Consider the following 18689-nt stretch of genomic DNA (forward strand, 5'->3'; position numbering starts at 1 on the left):
ACCAAAGCGTTCAGAATCATTGGAATCTTCCGCGATGAAGCTAACTCCGAGGGCCTTTCACTCACTCACTGCAGGCAGGTTGGTGGTCTTTCTGTCTTCTACCAACTCCTCTCTGGCCTTGCTCCCCCAGCTCTCTCTGGGCTCTGTCCCCCAAATATTCCTCCAGGTCACACAAGATCTGCCTGCAACTCTCTTGTGGTTAAACTGCCAAAATCAAGACTCTCTGCTCACCTTCACTCCTTCATTTCTCTTTTCTCCCGCCTCTGGAACAAACCCCCTCACTCTCTTCAATCCCACTCCTCCCTCCAAGTCTTTAAAACAGCTGTTCAACACCATCTATCTTCCCCCATCCAAAACCTTGATGTTTTCTACCCCCACTAATTCACCCCAGATATACTTTTTTTTGAAATTCCAACTTCTTTCCTGGAAGTCCTTGCAGTGTTGATATGTTTTATACATCTCCCACCTATACCCCAGGCCTCCCCCTCCCACATTTCTCTCGATGTCCTTGCTCTCAAATGTTGTGTTTGTGTCCTTCCCCCTCTCTCCTCATCTTGTGTTCCGCTCCCCTTATTTTGTGTTTGTGTCGTTTGACTTTTTGTGTGATTAATGTTAGCTCTTTCACGAGCCTCGATCTTGTATACAAAAAGAAAAAGAAAAAAAAAAAAAAAAAAGTGCCTGGTTCAAAGGTGGGGGCAAAAAAACTCCCCAAAACTTGATGTTTAATTGTTTATTTGAAATGAACTTAAGATCATTGCATACATGAAAGGAGGTGGGGAAAAGGGAGGTGTGCACGGAAGCAGTTGCGTATCAAAGCACCCAATTAAAAGTAACATTATTTAAAATACAGCATTATAAATGAATTGTCATGAGAACACTAAACCAGATGACCAGAAGAACAAAATGCATTACCTGAACAATTTATCACTGACAAATAAAACATGTGCAAAATCCCATACATTAATGTTGGCATTATCCATCTAGCAAAGTATAGCTCTACAAGTCTGAGTCATTAACATGGCATACCATTCCACTTGTAGTTTCAAAAGTGTCCAAGCACAGTGCAGGTAAGAAAACGCATGCGGTTAATTCGCCAACAGCAGCAGAGGGATATGTGCAGAATGCCAGGCCGAGGAACGCAAGGGCAAGAAGATGTCTGAGTCACACTGATGTGCAGCCCTGAGGTTGCCACGTGCGCAGGCCCAGTAGGGCCTGGTTGAGTTTATCTAGCCACATGTCACGCTCAAACCGCGAGTCTGCCGAAAGCCAGTTCCTGTGGGGGGCAGCATGTGTGGGTTGAGGCCCGTCAGAAGAAGAGAATGTAAAAGGATTCCTAATAAGTATTCAAATTTAAGCATCATGCAATCCGACAATCACCCAAGACCAGCCTCACATCCAAATATAAATTCGGCCAATGGATAAATTGCATTTGGGATAAACATCCAACGTCGTGAAAGATCAAAAACATTTTAAAAAATATTTTCGTCGATTAAAAGACGCCCTCGACTTCCCAGATATACAAGTCAATCGCTCCCGATCAAATTCTAAAGGATAATGTTTACTCGTATGTACCTGGAGATGCAAACCTGTCCTTTAATATGCATGATGAGCGTTTCGCAGTCGTCGCGAAGACGAGGCCTGGTCGTGAGGAGCTCCAACGTGTTGGGCCGCGCACAGAACTCTCGATCCGTGAAGCTTATCCTCTCGCTCGTGCAGTTTGCTAAGTTCAATCGTCCGATCGGATCCTGCGAACACGAGGAGGCAATGGGGGAAACGTGTGATCATGTACTGGAAAGTAACGGCTCGAGAGCAACTACAACCACCCGCAAACATTTACCAAGGTGCTCAGTTTCGTTTAGAAATGGAGGTATGGTACCGTATTTAAAACAACCTACAGTACGATTTATCAGCACTCGCTCATTGCATTTTTTTGAGATTTCCGGTTCCTCGGGCGAGTGAAGCGTACTTCGAGCTCTCCACGGCATCGCAGTTTAAGTGTTTTCCCATTCTTGTCTTTGTCAAATTTCCACTGGTTATTTTGCTGTGTACGTGTTATTGTGTGTTTCTGGTTGGTATTGGTTTGTAATTCGTACAAACTTGTGTGTAGTTAATCGTTTTCTGAGTCGTACCTCGTGCGTGGCCTGGTAACTTGGGGCTTCCCTCCCCCGTCAGTGTTTTGTCGGTTTGGGTTATTTCCTCCGCTGCATTGCTTGTTTCTTTTATTTTATTTTCTCCCCCTCACCTCACCTCCCTAGACAAAGAATTCTATATTGATTCTTTCTCCCCTCCCGGACACGTTTGTTCGCTCTCCTCCTCGTCTCGGCTTGTGCCCCGCCCCCTGTATCTCGTTTCTCTCCCGCCTCTGGTCCTTCCTTCTCAAATCCACGTTCTCGCTTGGAGACTTTTCCCAGATTGTTTTTCATGGTTTTCATGGTTCTGTTTGGATATTGTTGGAATATGTTTAAACTGCAGCCGTGATGCTGACGACGCCCCCCCCCCCCCCCCCCCCCCAGAAGTTCCATGTTTTAAACGTTTCCCAGTGTGTACCCTGGTCAGAATAGGTACACCGTATCCCTGCGTGTCGTAAGAGACGACTAAGAGGGTTGGCGTCAGGAAGAGGATCCGGCCATAAAAAACATTGCCTCAAAAAGAAAACCATGACAATTACAACTACATATTGGCAGGTGTGCAGCCCGAAGTGGAGATCGGTTTCTGAGGTTTGGGACATGGAATGTAGGGACAATGACAGGGAGATCAGGAGAAGTGGTGGAAGTATTGGTCAGAAGAAGAGTGGACATATGTTGTGTGCAAGAGACGAGATGGAAGGGAAGTGGTGTGAGAATGGTGAAGGGTAGGCAGGGACAGAAATACAAGTTTGTGTGGCAAGGGTGCCCGGAGGGCGTGAATGGTGTTGGTGTCCTGTTTTCTGAGGAGTTTGTAGACAGTGTGGTGAGTGTGACTAGAGTGAGTGATAGGTTGATGATGGTGAAAATGATGATTGGAAAGCTCTTGGTGAACGTCATCTCGGGATATGCTCCGCAGGTTGGTCGAAGCAATGAAGAGAACGACAAGTTCTGGTGTGCGATAGAGAAGCTGATGGAAAACGTGAAAGATGAAGAGGTTGTTGTGGTGGGAGGAGACCTGAATGGACATGTGGGAAGGAGTATGGATGGTTTTGAGGGAGTTCATGGGGGTTACGGATATGGTGTGAGAAATGGAGAAGGTGAAAGGATTTTGGAGTTTGCTGATGGAGCTGATTTGTTGATTTGTAATACTCAGTTCCAGAAAGAGGATAATAAGCTTGTTACATACACGTCAGGTGGGTCGACGACAACCGTTGACTACCTGATGGTGTGTAGGCGAGATAGGGGGCACCTCCGGGACACAAAGGTGATCCCGGGGGAGGAGGCTGTTTCACAGCACCACTTGGTTGTCTGCGACATAAAAATGAAAGGTGCGAGGAGAGCTCGGCGGGTGAAGTACCAACCAAGAATGAAGGTGTGGAGGTTGAAAGAGGTGACAGTAAGGGAGGCATTAAAAGAGAGGCTGAGTAGGGTAGAGGATGATGTGGTTGAGCTTGAAAGTGGTTGGATGTCAATGAAAGCTAGTCTGTTGGCAGCCGTTGGTGAGGTATGTGGATGGACAAAAGGACCACCGAGGCACTCGGAAACATGGTGGTGGGATGATGAAGTTGGAAAGAGGATTGACGAGAAGAGGAAGAAGTTCAAGGAGTGGCAGAAGGCGAAGGGTACGGGAGCAGAAACAGCAGAGCATGAAAGTTATAAGGCAGCCAGGAAGGCTGCAAAGAAAGAGGTAGCAAAGGCGCAGGAGGCATGTAGGAAAATGTTTGGAGAACGCTTGGATTCAGAAGAGGGTCAGAAAGCAGTATTCAGGGTTGCAAAGCACATAGCGAAAGAGAGGTGTGACGTGATGGGGGTGAGTTGCTTGAAGGATGAAGTGGGACAAATCGTTGTCGATCCAGATGGAATTAAAGGAAGATGGAAAAGATATATGGAAATGCTGTTGAATACAGAGAATGAATGGGATGGCAACATAGAGAGTAACCCAGTTTTAGGACCGGCAGAGAAGATAACTGAGAAGGAAGTTGAGGAAGCGATAACAGCAATGAAGAGTGGAAAAGCGGGAGGGCCGACGGGAGTTGTGGGAGATATGTTGAAGGCAGCAGGAAGTTGGGGTGTGAAGAGAATGACAGAGATCTGTAATCTGGTGGTGAAAGAAGGCCGCATTCCAGTGGCTTGGGAACTGAGTACCCTCGTCCCTCTATACAAGGGGAAAGGTGACCCTCTGGAGTGTGGCTCGTACCGAGCGATAAAGTTATTGGAGCATGGAATGAAGGTATTGGAAAGGGTGTTGGAGAGGAGGATAAGGAAGAAAGTGAAGATCGACGAAATGCAGTTTGGATTTATGCCAGGAAGAGGAACGACAGATGCACTTTTCATTGTGAGGCAGTTGCAGGAGAAGTACATGGAGAAGAGGAAGAAGTTGTTTTTTGGGTTTGTTGATCTGGAGAAAGCATTCGATAGGGTTCCACGCAAAGTATTGACATGGGCATTGAGGAAGTTAGGAGTGGAGGAATGGTTGATCAGAGTAGTGATGGCAATGTACAAAAGAGCGCGCACAGCTGTAAGGACGAAGGACGGGGACAGTGGTGAGTTTGAGGTGAAGGTGGGAGTGCATCAGGGGTCGGTACTAAGGCCACTACTATTTGTAGCTGTGATGGAGGTGCTGGCTCAGAACGTAAAGGAGGGTTTACTGTGGGAGTTGTTGTATGCAGATGATCTGGTGTTGATTGCGGAAAGTATGGATGGACTGAAGGAAAAGATGAACAAGTGGAAGGAATGTATGGAGACAAAAGGTCTGAAGGTGAATATCGGAAAGACGAAGGTGATGGCAAGTTGTAAAGCATGTGGTGAGGTGGAAAGAACTGGGAAGTGGCCGTGTGCTGTGTGCAGGAAGGGTGTCGGAGTGAACTCCATTCAATGTACAATGTGCGCTGAGTGGGTTCATCAAAAATGTAGTGGTCTGAGAGGGTCATTTACCAGTGTGGCAGCTACATTCAAATGTAAGGTGTGCACAGAGGGAGCTGCAGATGGAGGAAATGTTGAGTTGGATCTTGGAGACGGCGTGAAGCTGGAAGGTGTGAAAACATTTTGCTACCTCGGAGACATGCTGAATGGAGAAGGTGGATCAGACTCGGCAACGGTTGCTCGAGTGAGATGTGCATGGAAGAAGTTTCGGGAACTGAGTGGCGTGCTGATGAGAAGGAGAGTGTCGCTGAAGCTGAAGGGAAAGGTGTATGCTGCATGTGTGAGAAGTGTTATGATTTATGGGAGCGAGACATGGGTAATGAACGTAGAGCAGCAACGAAGGCTGGAAAGGGTGGAAATGCGAATGGTTCGATGGATGTGCGGAGTATCGTTGAGAGAGAGGAAGACAAATGATGAATTGCGAAAGATGATGGGAATATTGCCTGTGATTGATGCTGTGAAGAGGAACAGGCTGAGATGGTTTGGTCATGTGTTGAGGAAGGATGAAAGTGAAAGGTTGAGAAGAGTGATGGAAATTGATGTAGAAGGAAGTAGAGGACGGGGAAGACCGAGAAAGACTTGGCTAAAGATGGTGGAAGAAGAAATGCGGGCAAGGGGGTTAACAAGGAGAGATGCAGAAAATAGGGCAAAATGGAGAAGATTGTCATGGGGACCGCAAGGCTAACCCCCGCTCTAGCAGGGAAAATGGCCTTAAAATGCATGTTGTTGTTGTTGTTGTTGCTCATTGCATTTTGTCGCAGTTCGCAGTTGATTAATCGATACAAACGAACACTGGACACATTGTAATACAAGCACTCAATGTTTGTCCACCTAGCTTTGCATCCGCAATTAGCCACCGTTTTCTTGTTCGTCCGCAACTTATCCTTCGCTTTATGCCAGTCCCGAACACAAATACAAAGACCGCATTGCCACCATTTTCCTCAGCTAACTTAACTTCAAACTCAAAAGCTGCCGTGTACGACTTGCGTGACTTCACGGGAAGTATTTTGAGACGATGTAGTTGAGATGGATACATATTAGGATCGAATTGGATGGATCAAACGTGATTGGCGAGAGTGCTCGTTATTGATTAGATAATTTCACGTGCGTCAGTAAGCGGATCAGTGGGTATTGCTCACCCAGTCGGCAAACGTTACAAGCGATGATCTGTGTTGTGTTCATCACCATGATAAACAATACACAATTTATACAATGTATGTCAGAAAATACCACACTGCAAAGTTTTTTTTCCATTTATGCAATTCAAGGTCTTAAATCATCGATAAATCGATTCGAGGCCCAGACTTCTGAGAGGGGAAGGGGAGGCAAGCAAAGTGAGGTCAAGGATGTTTATTCGTGACATGTTAAACACCCTGCAGTCCATGCCTACAGAAAACAGACCTTTTGGAATGCCGGCCACATTTTATATTCAACTAGTGAGATACCAGTGCTACGCACGGGTGGGAGGCCAGAAGCAAACAGGCAATGCAGATACGGCGAATGCTAAAGCATGAAACCAATAAATTCCACATTCCTGTAACACCTCCAGTCGCACGTCAGACATGGACAACAAGTTCGTGAAGAACTTCCATAAAAAACGTACCCGTTCGCAAACAAACAGGTACGTTCACGTATAGAAACATTGATCGTGGGTCTGTGGCGAATCTGCATATGGCGATCCACTAAGTTCACGTTCAGAAAGTAGAAACCATCACGGCATGTCGTCATTCACTTGAACTCGATATCTCTTTCATTCCAAACAACATAACTCCAATCACAAATTAATCACAAAATAAACTTTTAACAACATCGTTAATGTTTCCTTCATTGTAAAAACTACCAAGTCAACAGATAAAAGGATTTTGAGCAGATGTGTTAGCCTTGGCAAGATCGATGGAGACAGCGATCTGTTATCTTATACACCGCCCCAATAGCTATGTGGAATTCTCTCATGTAGAGATTAAACTCACGTCGTTTGAACTTTGGCCGAGGTCATTTACTTTTAATGGTTTACATACGAATCAAAAAGATGATAATTGGTTTTGGGTCATCCTTTCCGCATATCTTGTGGGATTGTGAGTTGGAGACGCGGCCGTGATGGCGGGGAGGGGGTTGGCATTCTCTCAAGCCGGGATTCAACCCATGTCCTGATAAAAGGTCTTTGTCCGAGATCACCGAGCCCGATCGGTGCAGCCGATCGGTGCAGCCGTTTGTGCAGCACCCGGGAAAATAACATGCGGGAGTCCAAACCTGAAAATGCTAGAGGCCAAAGCTGAAATTGGAAAATACAATATAGCCTATTTGACTCCAGGAGATCCCAGGATTACCCACCCAAAATATTGTCGCGATCGGTTCAGCCGTTTTTGCGGTAGCTGTGAACGGACAGACAGACAGACAGACATTTGGTGAATTATAGTAAGATAATCATGCAACTTTGTTAAAAATTCTTCGTGCGTGGTCACTCTTTGTTGCAAGTTTCATGTTGATCTCTCAAGTGGTAGTGGATGAAAATCAAATTTCAAAGCGAAAAAAGGTGAAGAAGACGTAATTTGACGGCGCAGCCGATAGCTGCCACCCACATGATTACATACGTACTTGTAAAACGTTTGACTTGGATCGCTTCAGCCGTTCTGAAGTCATTTCGGTAATGAAAACCTATAGTGGACTGACAACCCGAAAACATAATACCTCCGGTGACTGACTGTCAGTGGAGGACATAAAAAGTGAGGGCCTTGTCCAACATTCCACACGGCCAAGGATGGTTGTAGACTCCTATTACTAGTTTATCATGTCAGATTTGTGGGGGTTCTTGTTGCTCGAATGCAAGATCATGATAAGAGTATTCAAACGTGATGTTTGGCACTCCTCCCTCCAAGTCCGTAGCAGTCACTGCAAAGTGGCGCCCCCTTCAGGTAGCTGTTTAGCACAACCAATGCCAGGTTGAGCTCAAAGAAAATAAAACTACCGTCTGCCAGGGATAATAAACCAAAAGACTCCAAAACCTTCTCATGACCATTGGTGACACCTTTCGTACCGAGTGCCAAATTATTTTTATTTGATTTAACAGGGGCTTTGAGATATCTTAGCAATCACCTTTCTTTTCTCATCATCAGGATAGGTCCAGTAGGATATGCAGTGCCCAGAAAGTACACACCAACGTCGGTGCCATGCTCCAAAGCCGCTGACATCATCAAACATGGTCTGAGGGTGAACAGGTCAAGAAGTGCTCAGCACAAGAGGTTCAGGCCAGGCAGCATCAACAAATGCATTCAAGAAGGTTGCACCAAGTAAAGATACTCACAAGAAAGCCACACTCCTCCACAGCGGTGTTAATACGGCATTGAAACTTGAGGTACACATAACCCTCCACCGGCGACAGGAATGGAACCTAAAACGCAAACACGGCCAGGATTCAAACATGCATAATGCAAAGATAAAGCACAGATTACCACGACAATAAACCAATGCTAGCCTTTGATAAAATAAGCCAGTTTCAAGAAGTTTCCCAAACATATCCCGAAAAGCAACGCGACCTCAACAGAATGTGCAACGAGTCATATACATGAATTTACATTGTTTTTACAGAAAATGCACAAAAGTGCAGTTAGACAACATTGCTGTGAGATGGCCACAATCAAGAAATACATTTACACTTTAACCCACACACAGAGTACAATTTCCACACTCCCAATTATCAAGGGAAAGTTCCCCTCCAGAGGACAATTCCTCATTCCTTTGTCACATTTTATTTGACAAGAATCGCCGGCAAGGTTGTGACGACCCTGAGGTCGCTCATTACAAATAAACACAATCAGATGTGATCTTGGTTTGAGTATACTTAGGTATGTGGCATCTTTGCACAACAACCACCCAGCGGACAAGAGGCGACATATCCGTATGCCGACATGAGAGAAGCAAACGCACCAACATGTGCCTAAAACTTTACAAACCAGTGCACCAGAAATTCATTCATAGCTCTCGAGGCCAACCTGCTCGAGCTGGAACTTGGCCTTGCCAACCGACGCCAACGTGAGCTTCGCAGAGCCAACAAGGTCAAAACCGCTCTGCCTTGGCAGGTTTGAACTGGACCCTGATGCTGCAGGTACACACGAGACCATTATTCAAAACGTCATCCAATGGTCACTTCATACTTTAAAAAAAAAAGGTTAGATACAAGCAGGTTCAATCAAAATAGTGACTCACCTGGTGATGGGAGGCTGCTGCTACTGATTTTCTATAAAATAAAAACAAAATAAAAGACGTACAAAATTAAATCTCAACTAGAAAACATCTCAAAATGCAAAGACCGTCTGTCGCCGCTTTGTACTCGAACTAAACTTGACAAATTCGACAGTTAAAAAAAAAAATTGTACATTTTATTAATTTGTATTCTCATTATAAAAGGTTTGTTAAAGATTTGATGCAAAAACTCAATTTGTAAAAATGTTATGGCCTTGTTAAAAAATTAAGAAAATAAAAAAAACACGGAAGCTATTTAAAAATCCGGCAGTCTTGTGCTTGATGCACTGTGGTGGGGCTTGCAAGGGTTATTTATAGTCACTGGCTTTGCCCTTTCATATTTTGACACAATTTTTTATTTTTTTTTCTCCATGTTCTCATAATAAAGGTCCGATGACAAAAGCTCAAATGGTTACAAAAAGAAAAAAAAAAAGAAGGTTTTATGACGGACAGACACAGGGACACACACCTGTCTCCTGATGCGTGCGAAGGGTTGGGGGGGGGGGGTGAAAGGGTGATTGCGGGTGGGGGAGAGGGGAGGGAGAACAGTCTGATAAATAAATGAGCAAAACTGTTTAGCACAATCTCTCGATTATCAGAAACTTACCGTGATTGAAGACAACAACTTCTTGGGCGTTATGTTCTACAGTGAAATGGGTTTTCAGAAACAAAAGAAGGTTACAAGAAAGACAACTACTACAAGAAACCTACTTTTGATCAAATAATAATACTGTACAATAAAGAGCGAAAGGTTGCCAAATTACCGAGCCTTTGTTCTTCTTCTTCTCATTTGGGGCTGCCTCTCTTTTTTGAGACTAAAGAAAAAAGAAAGAAAGAAAAAAAGCCAGTGCATTTACAATAATACTTTCATTGTAAAATAGATCACAATACCAAGCTGCAATTGAGTTCACAGTGACATTGCCACCTGTGCCACATTGTAAATGAAAAACACCTCACTTTAGTAAACAATAGCACGGGTGGGGGGGTGGGGGGGGGGAGGGAGGTGTCTTGTATTTATGCAGCGATGATCAACATATGCTTGATGCATTATACCTCAAGCCATTAAAGTTATCGCTTGGACGGCAATTTGTGGGATTTAAGTGGTTGTGTTATTGCGAACATAAAAAGGCGTGCAGCGAAGGCGGCAAGTTCACCCGAATCACACCTGACCAGACCAGCCCATGGGGTGCATTTTGGAGCACCATCGTTTCAAGTACTTTTGATTGACCCTCCACCCCAGTCTCTCAAGAACTCTCCAGCACCTTCGAACAGGATCTCTCAGCTCCTGTGTACGCTTCATGTACCATCAACCTCGTACCTCCAACACTGGAACTCTGACAGGACTTGCAGCCTCGGGCTACCCTAATGGTGTCGTGGCAGCTTCCCAATGGATGAACCGATAGATGTGGCAACAGGTTTGGAGCATTAGAATAAAAACGTGCTGTTAGAGATTGTGGTCGTAGTTGTCGAAGAAGTGCTGGGGTTGTCATTGTTGGGATCAAGGCAGTGTCCGATTCCAAGTCAGTTACCAGAAGAGCAGAGTGCCTGGTGTTGGAGTATGGACTTCCGTTACCCAAGTCGCCCACCTCCTTCAACCCATGTCGATTTTGACTGATTTCCCGGCGAGATCTTTCATTTCCTGTCCATGTCAGTCTTGGAATCATTCCCTTCCCATGTCAGTGTTTGTCTTGGAGAATCACCTTACAACCAAAGTTTCATCAAAAAGGTAAATAGTGATATAAAATTTCGTTTGTCCATTCTTGATTTTCATTTGCCCAACAGGTTTGATCCCCTGGCCTTAAATTTAATTTGGAGTTTGTACCGTGTGCTATTTTCTGTTATAAACATGTGTGTTGTATTTTTGTCCCTCCTTTTCTTAAAAGTCGATCGTATGTATTAATAAATTTAGGTACAACTTCCTGATGTGTGCGAAGGCGTTCAGAAGTTTACGAATAAAATTATTTGGACACCCGAACCGATCGTGCTCTAGCGTTTGCTTGTCTACGTACATGGGGAAATATACGATACAGTTGGCAATAATTATGAAATATGTTTGAAAGATGAAGCTGGCATGTCTGACAATCAAGCGAGTCTTGTGTGTAGATCCGAATGCCCCTTGCATAACACCAACATTCAAAAAATGGGAGAATTCACAAGTATCAAAATGCAAGAGGAGTACGCACCAAGCAGTAAACTTCCAAATGGATTTCAAAGTTGCTTGGTACGTCTTGCCTGCAGAAAGTCACAAGCATTGCAAACATCAAATAATGTCGAAATGTGCAGAGGCTCAAGTAGTCAAAAAAAAAAATGTTTTTTTAAAGGAAGAAAAACTTTCTACTTTCCCCACCGAATGGAGTCACTCGTGTTGGTTTATTTATTTATAATAAATTCAATTGACCATTTTCCACACAACTCCACTGAATGTTTTTTATTTTGGTGAGATCTCATTCTTTTCCATGTCAGATGCCATTTAATCTAGATACCATTTAAAAAGCATTCAATTCCCTTTTCAAATGAGAAAATCTTATAAATATCCGACACATGCAGAAATTATGTTAACAGTCAGGCCAAAAACCGGCTGTACTGTTAGGCGCCCGAACTGTTTCAAGGTGGGGGTTGTACGGAACACCAGGAAGTGCAGATGGACCAAGACTCACACTGTGAAGGTGGTGGGAAAGGGAACCATATCGGTTTTGAGAGCTGCTTGCATGGAGATGAGTGGCGTCGCGACAATGTTCTTAGGGCCGTTCCTCAGGAGAACCACGAAATAACAGCTTCCTTTGTCTAAGGTCAGACAGAGGGAGGTCAAAAGTAAGAAAGCAAAGAAAAGCAAGACAATCTTTTACTTTTTTGTATAGACAGTCAAACTCATGGAAGAGCCACAACAGAAACAAACGGGATGGAGGGGGGGGTGGGGGGGGTAGGGAAGGGACACCGACAGCAGTCGAGCGAAACGACAGACACTTGGGAGAATAGTCGAGGGTAAAAACGAAAGTAACGGGAGAGTTATGAGGACTTAGGATCGGGGAAGGGGAGGAAAAGGGGAGGTGGATGCTACAACACGTGCAACAAAATAAGGGACTGAAAAACCAGGAACGGGAAAAAAATTAAAAAAATTAAAAAGGGAGGCGGTCGAAGACGGAGGAGCCACTGATCTGTCTGTGACAAGGGAGCAACAGGTCCCAAGATTCAGCTTCAATAGCATCTTTATCTCAACTGCAAGAAAGCAATTTTTCCCAAATTATTACCCAGTAAAAAGAGCAGAGCCTCCGTGTTACTGCAATTTCAGACATGAGTCCAAATACCTACAAAGCAAAAATTCAAAATACCTACCAAGCAATCAAAATACACAACCCGACACAAAGCTTAAAAAGACATATAAAAACAACCAAATAAAGCACCAATCGAGCAACAACCAACAAGCAAACAGCTCACATTCAGTCAAGTAGATTCCCATTAAAAACATGGTTCCCATTATTCCGTTCCAAAAGTCAAAACTAGAACGGCACTCAGTGGAGCGCAAACCTCCGCCAGTCTGAACAGTTTACGTTTTGCATCAACTGATAGGCCGGATCTGGATTCGGACCTGAACCAGAATCTAATCAGCTTGTTCTCGTCACCGAACCAGCTCATTCACTAAGTTTTGTCACAATTGGTCCACAACTTTTTGAAATGTTATCATTTTTGGCCCTCTCAATGGTGAAGAACAACTTGAGAATTTAAAAAAATCATATCCACATTCGCTTATTCACCAAAATCTAATTATTCCTTGTCACACACACAACCTGTCCACCAGGTTTCATCCAAATCCGTCAATTTTTGGAGATATCCTCCTATATATCGTTTTTTGCTCTATCTCACAATGGTGAAGAATCACTTTTAAAATACTCAGATTCAGATCCAGATCTTCACCAAAATCTAATCATTCGGCTGTGTCACATACCCAACCTCTCCACCTAATTCCATTTGAATGCGTCCACAACTTTGAGACATCCTGTTCACAGACAAACAGTCAGGGGTGAAAACATAACCTCCATCAACCTTCGGTGGTGGAGATAAATATGGTGGATGAGCATTAGAAAGTACCTGGTTTTGAAGCTGAAGAGCAAATGAAATCCGCTTTCAGAGGTAGCCGGATGTCGGACACTTTCGCACAGCCCAGGCACGCCGGGGCTGGCTCTTTGGCCTGGTTCGCTTTCCGTTGGCCCACTTTGAGCTGGTTGAGCTCCACGAGCAGCGCTTTATGTTTCTCAGCTGTGGGTTAAATGATGGAACATCAAATACATTCCGGGTTGAGGACAACAGCGAAGGACAAAACTGAACCAGCCGATGCATTTTACATTCAAAACAAAAGATCGCACCGCTTGGGTGAGGCCATGTTCACATATACAATCACGTGAAAAAGTAAGTACACCCCATGTAAAGTTTTGACTTTTTCAACATATTTCAACATACAGCTATTTGATCTTCATTTCAACAATATTGATAGATAAAGGTGATATAACAAATATCATGAAACATTTACATTTTGTAGTCCATTGTATAATTTAAATAAACATAAATACAAATTTCGCAAGTGGAAAAAGTAAGTACACCTTTGGCTCCAATAGGTGGTATTGCCCCCTTTGGCAGAAACAACCTCAAGTAGGCGTTTCTTATAACTGTGTACCAGTCTCTGACATCGACTGGGAGAAATTTTTGCCCACTCCTCCATGCAGAATTCTTTCAGCTGTGCGATGTTTGAGGGGTTTCTTGCATGCACAGCTCGTTTCAAATCCCCCCACAACATCTTGATGGGATTTAGATCCGGGCTTTGACTTGGCCATTCCAGAACCCTCCATTTCTTTCTTTTCAGCCATTCCTTGGTGGATTTACTGGTATGTTTAGGGTCATTGTCATATTGCAAGGTCCACCTTCGGTTGAGCTTCAACTTTCCGACAGATGGCCTCACATTATCCTCAAGCACCCTCTGGTACAATGAAGAATTCATAGTGGATTCTATGATGGTGAGCTGTCCAGGCCCTGATGCAGCAAAGCTGCCCCAAACCATAATATTTCCACCACCATGCTTTACAGTTGGTATCAGGTTCTTGTTGTGGTCAAATGCTGTCTTTGGTTTTCTCCAAACATGTCTTCTGGTACTGTGGCCAAATAGCTCTACCTTTGACTCATCTGTCCAGAGCACATTGTTCCAGAAGTGCTGGTCTTTACCTCGGTGTTCATTGGCAACCTTTAGTCTTGCCCTGATGTTTTTTTTGTTTGTTTTTTTTTTTTTGTATACAAGATCGAGTCTCGTGAAAGAGCGAACATTAATCACACAGAAAGACAAACAGACACACAAAACAAATAACATCGGGAGCGGTAGACAAGATGGGGAGAGAGGGGGAAGGACACAAACACAACATTTGAGAGCAGGGACCGAGAGACATGGAGACATCGAGAGAACTGTGGGAGGGAGAGGGCTTTGGGGGGGAGGCATGGGAAGGGGGGGGGGTGGGAGAGGTATAAAACATATGGACACTGCCAAGACTTCCAGGAAAGAAGTTGGAATTTCAAACAAGGTGGATCTGGGGTGAATTAGTGGGGGTAGAAAAGATCAAGGTTTTGGATGGGGGAAGATAAGAGATGGTGGTGAACACCTGTTTTGAAGACCTGGAGGGAGGAGTGTGATTGAAGTGAGTGTGGGAGTTTGTTCCAGAGGCGGGAGAAAAGAGGAATGAAAGAGTGAAGGTGAGCAGAGAGCCGAGATTTCGGCAGTTTAACCATCAGAGGGTGGCTGGCAGATCTTGTGCGACCTGTAGGAATATTTGGGGGACAGAGCACAGAGAGAGCTGGGGGAGCAAGGCCGGAGAGGAGTCGGTAGAAGACAGAAAGACCACCTACCTGCCTGCGGTGAGTGAGTGAAAGGCCCTCAGAGATAGCTTCATCGCGGGAGATTCCAATGATTCTGAAAGCTTTGGATTCAACAGCGTGAAGCCGAGCCAGGTGTGAGGCAGGAGCACCAGCCCATAGGGGAGAACAGTATTCCATTGAGCTGCGGATGAAAGCCTTGTATGTGGTGAGGAGCTCAGGTGTGCCTAGGAAGGACTTCGCACGACGGAGGATGCCCAGTCGGCGACTGGCTTTGGCGGTCAGCTTGGAAATGTGGTTTTCCCAAGAAAGATCATGGCAGATGGTGAGACCCTAAAGCTTGAGCGACAGAACTTCTTGGAGAGGATTGTTGAGAAAGTAGATGGGAGGGTTGTCCAGTCGATCTTTTCGGAGAGACATAGTAAGAGTGTGAGATTTGTCAGGATTGAAAGACATGTTCTACATGTTTGACCAGTCTGTGATTTTGTCCAGGTCTTCAGAGAGTGAGGAGGCTGCAGACTGCCGATCTGAGGGAAGAGGAATGGAGCGGCAGAGAGTGGAGTCATCAGCAAAGAGATACAGAGGATTTTCCAGAGAGTCGGAGAGATCATTGATAAAGACCAGAAAAAGCACAGGGCCCAGCACACTGCCTTGGGAACTCCAGCCTGAACGGGAAGGGGAGATGAGAGAAATCCATTCAGGGCCACACGTTGACTACGACCAGAGAGGAAGTCCGCAAGCCATTCATGGAGATTTCCATGGATACCATAGGAGGAGAGTTTGGTGAGCAGAGCTGGGTGCCAGACCGTATCGAAGGCACGTGATATGTCAAGGGAGACAGCTCTGATTTCCTGTTTGGCATTGAGGACCTCCATCCATTGTTGAGACAGCAGAAGCAGCATGTCCAGAGTAGAGTGACCTGGTCTGAAACCAAATTGATGATCAGAGATCAAGCCATTGGAGAAGAGGAAAGATTTCATATCCGAAGCAATGATGGATTCCATGACTTTGCTGATAATTGGGAGCAGGCTGATTGGTCTGTAGTTGCAAGGATCTGTTTTTGCACCTTTTTTGTGTAAAGCGGTAATGTTTGCTGATTTCCAGGATGCTGGCAGATGACCTTGAGCAAAAGATAGGGTGAAAAGAACAGAGAGAGGGTGAGATAGAGCGGCAGAGCAGGATTTTAGGACCCGTGGGCTGATGCCATCTGGTCCAGTTGCAGAATCAGAGTCGAGGTTTGACAAAAACTCCTCCACCTTGTCAGGAGAGAAGGTCACAGAGTCCAGGAGCAGTTTGGTTCGACTGGGAAAGGTGGGAACAGAGAGAGATGGGTTTGGGACTAAGGATTTTGAGGCAAACACAGAGTTGAGCATTCGGCTTTGTCACGTGCGATGTCAACTGTGTGGCCATTTGAGGTAAGGGAGGGGATGGAGGGGGAACAAACACCAGAAACGGATTTGACCAGACGCCACCAGGATTTGGAGGAAGGAGACAGGTTTGAGAGTTCATTCTTGAGTGAGGAGAGATAGTGCTTCCTGGCACTCCTGAGGGTAGACACACACTTGTTCCGAGCTTGGTGGAAGGAACTGAGATTTCCTTCAGTTGGATTAGCCTTCCAAGAGGCAAAGGCAAGTTGTTTCAGGGCAACTGCCTCACCACAAGATTCAGTGTACCATGGACGGGAGGAAGGGTAAGACAACTGAAGGCGAGATGGGATAAATCTGTGCATGAGAGAGATCAGTTTGCTTTGGAAGAATTCCCAGGAAGAATTTATGTCAGAGGCAGTGGTGATGGGAGACCAATCCAGACGAATGATGGCTGCTTGAAGACCGTCCCAGTCGGCCTGAGTGAAATGCCAGACTCGTCGACGCTGAGGAGGCTCTCTGAGAATGGCCAGAGAGATGTCCACTTTGACAAGCACATGATCAGAAGAACCGATTGGAGCAGAAGAAGAGCAGCAGACATTAGCAGGGAAGTTAGTCATAACCAAGTCTAGAAGAGAAGATACTCCATTGGCTGAGATCCGGTTCGGGAAATTGACAGATTGTGTCAATCCCAGTGAGTCACAGAAGTCCTTTGCTGAGGTGCCATGACTGGTGAGAGAGGAACCCACACCCAACCAGGTGGCATGATGACAATTGAAGTCACCACATATGAGGAAGAGAGAGTTGGGATGAGTGGATAGAAGTTGGTCCATGTTGTCGGACAGTGAAATGTAGATGGAGTCATCACTGTTTGGAAGACGGTACAGAACACATATGAACAAAAGGTGGGAGCGGAGAGGAAGCCGTAGCCAGAGGTACTCCTGGGGGTGAAGAGGAGAGAGGGCAGTGCAAGGACAGTGAGGAAGAGAGTTTTTGATAAAGATAGCCACCCCACCACCAGGCCGAGGCTCAGGTCTATCATACCGGAGGAGGGAGGGAGTAACCAGGAAGAGATATTAAGGAATCAGAGACATCTTGAAGGAGGAAAGTCTTTGTTAAGCAGATCAAGTCTGGATTGTCAGAAGCAACCTGTATGGAGAGATCAGTCAGGTTTGAGCGAAGGCCCCAGATGTTTGAGGTCCATACCGTTAATGAAGAGAGAGGGGGAGCATCGGGTACAGGACAGGGGAGGGGAGGAGTAGGGTAAGATGAAGGATGAGAGGGGGAGGTAGGGAGAGCAGTTGTTAGTGTGTCAGCGATTGCAGAAGAGTTCCAAGAAAGGGAAGGATGAGGAGGATGAAAGGTTTGAAGGTGAAGGGATGAGGCACAGTGAGGGGTTGTTTGAGGGGGGGCAGAGGAATGAAGAAGGTTGGGGGGGGTGGAGGTATGAGATAGAAGGGAGACGAAGTGGGGAGGAGGCAGCTTTGAGGAGGAGGGGGGAGGAGGGAGAATTGGAGAGGAATGGTATGGGGGGAGATTTGAATGGGAGGGGTTGGGGGGGAGTTTTGAAGGGGAGGAGTGAGGGGGGAGTTTAGGAGGGGAAGGGCAAGGGGGGAGTTCAGGAGTGGAAGGGAAAGGGGAGAGTTCAGGAGTGGAGGGGCAGGGGGGGAGTTTAAGAGTGGCGGGGCAAGGGGGGAGTTTAGGAGTGTAGGTGCAAGGGGAGGGATTTGGATGGGAGGGGCAAGAGGGGAGTTTAGAAAGTGGATGATTAATGAAAGACGAACATTGAAAACAAATTGGGTTTGTTGTGATTTTCAAGTTAGCAATCCGGTTCAGAATGATGGAGGAGGGATGGAATGAATGTGAATTTAGACCATGTAGTGAGGGAGACGTATAAGATATTGAATTTCTTTTTTTTGAGGTGGAATGAGTTGGAGAGGAAATTGAGAAAAGCCTTTTAAATAGGAAGAAAAACAGCGTGTTGTAAAATACCACTGAGTAAAACACTGAAGGGGAAAGGTTATACATATTTAAATAATATTTAAACAGAACCGTGAACAATCTTATGTGCACAAAAATACCAACGGGGGGAGAGCCGAGAGGGACCACCACGAGTCCATGGGACCACCATGTTCTTTCTGGACAGCAAAGGTTTCGTCCTGGCACACCTCCCATGTAGATCAAATTT

At 45.4% G+C, this 18689-nt stretch overlaps 1 protein-coding gene across 1 annotated transcript in view; it reads right to left on the reverse strand.

Moving 5' to 3' along the window:
• Positions 1 to 715: 715 nt before the first annotated feature.
• The window catches only part of ANLN (anillin, actin binding protein), a gene marked incomplete at its 5' end in the record, with an annotated part of 42449 nt that continues 24475 nt past the window's right edge, over positions 716 to 18689 (reverse strand). Inside the window, 11 exon segments of the mRNA XM_078769304.1 lie at positions 716 to 1273; positions 1573 to 1745; positions 8142 to 8249; positions 8350 to 8436; positions 9038 to 9144; positions 9252 to 9282; positions 9895 to 9930; positions 10052 to 10102; positions 11471 to 11519; positions 11945 to 12071; positions 13374 to 13541. Coding sequence (XP_078625430.1) covers positions 1162 to 1273; positions 1573 to 1745; positions 8142 to 8249; positions 8350 to 8436; positions 9038 to 9144; positions 9252 to 9282; positions 9895 to 9930; positions 10052 to 10102; positions 11471 to 11519; positions 11945 to 12071; positions 13374 to 13541 — 1049 coding nt within the window.

Source organism: Myxine glutinosa, unplaced genomic scaffold (assembly GCF_964187855.1).
Source record: "Myxine glutinosa unplaced genomic scaffold, kmMyxGlut1.1 SCAFFOLD_2023, whole genome shotgun sequence".
NCBI classification, from domain to species: Eukaryota; Metazoa; Chordata; class Myxini; order Myxiniformes; family Myxinidae; genus Myxine; species Myxine glutinosa.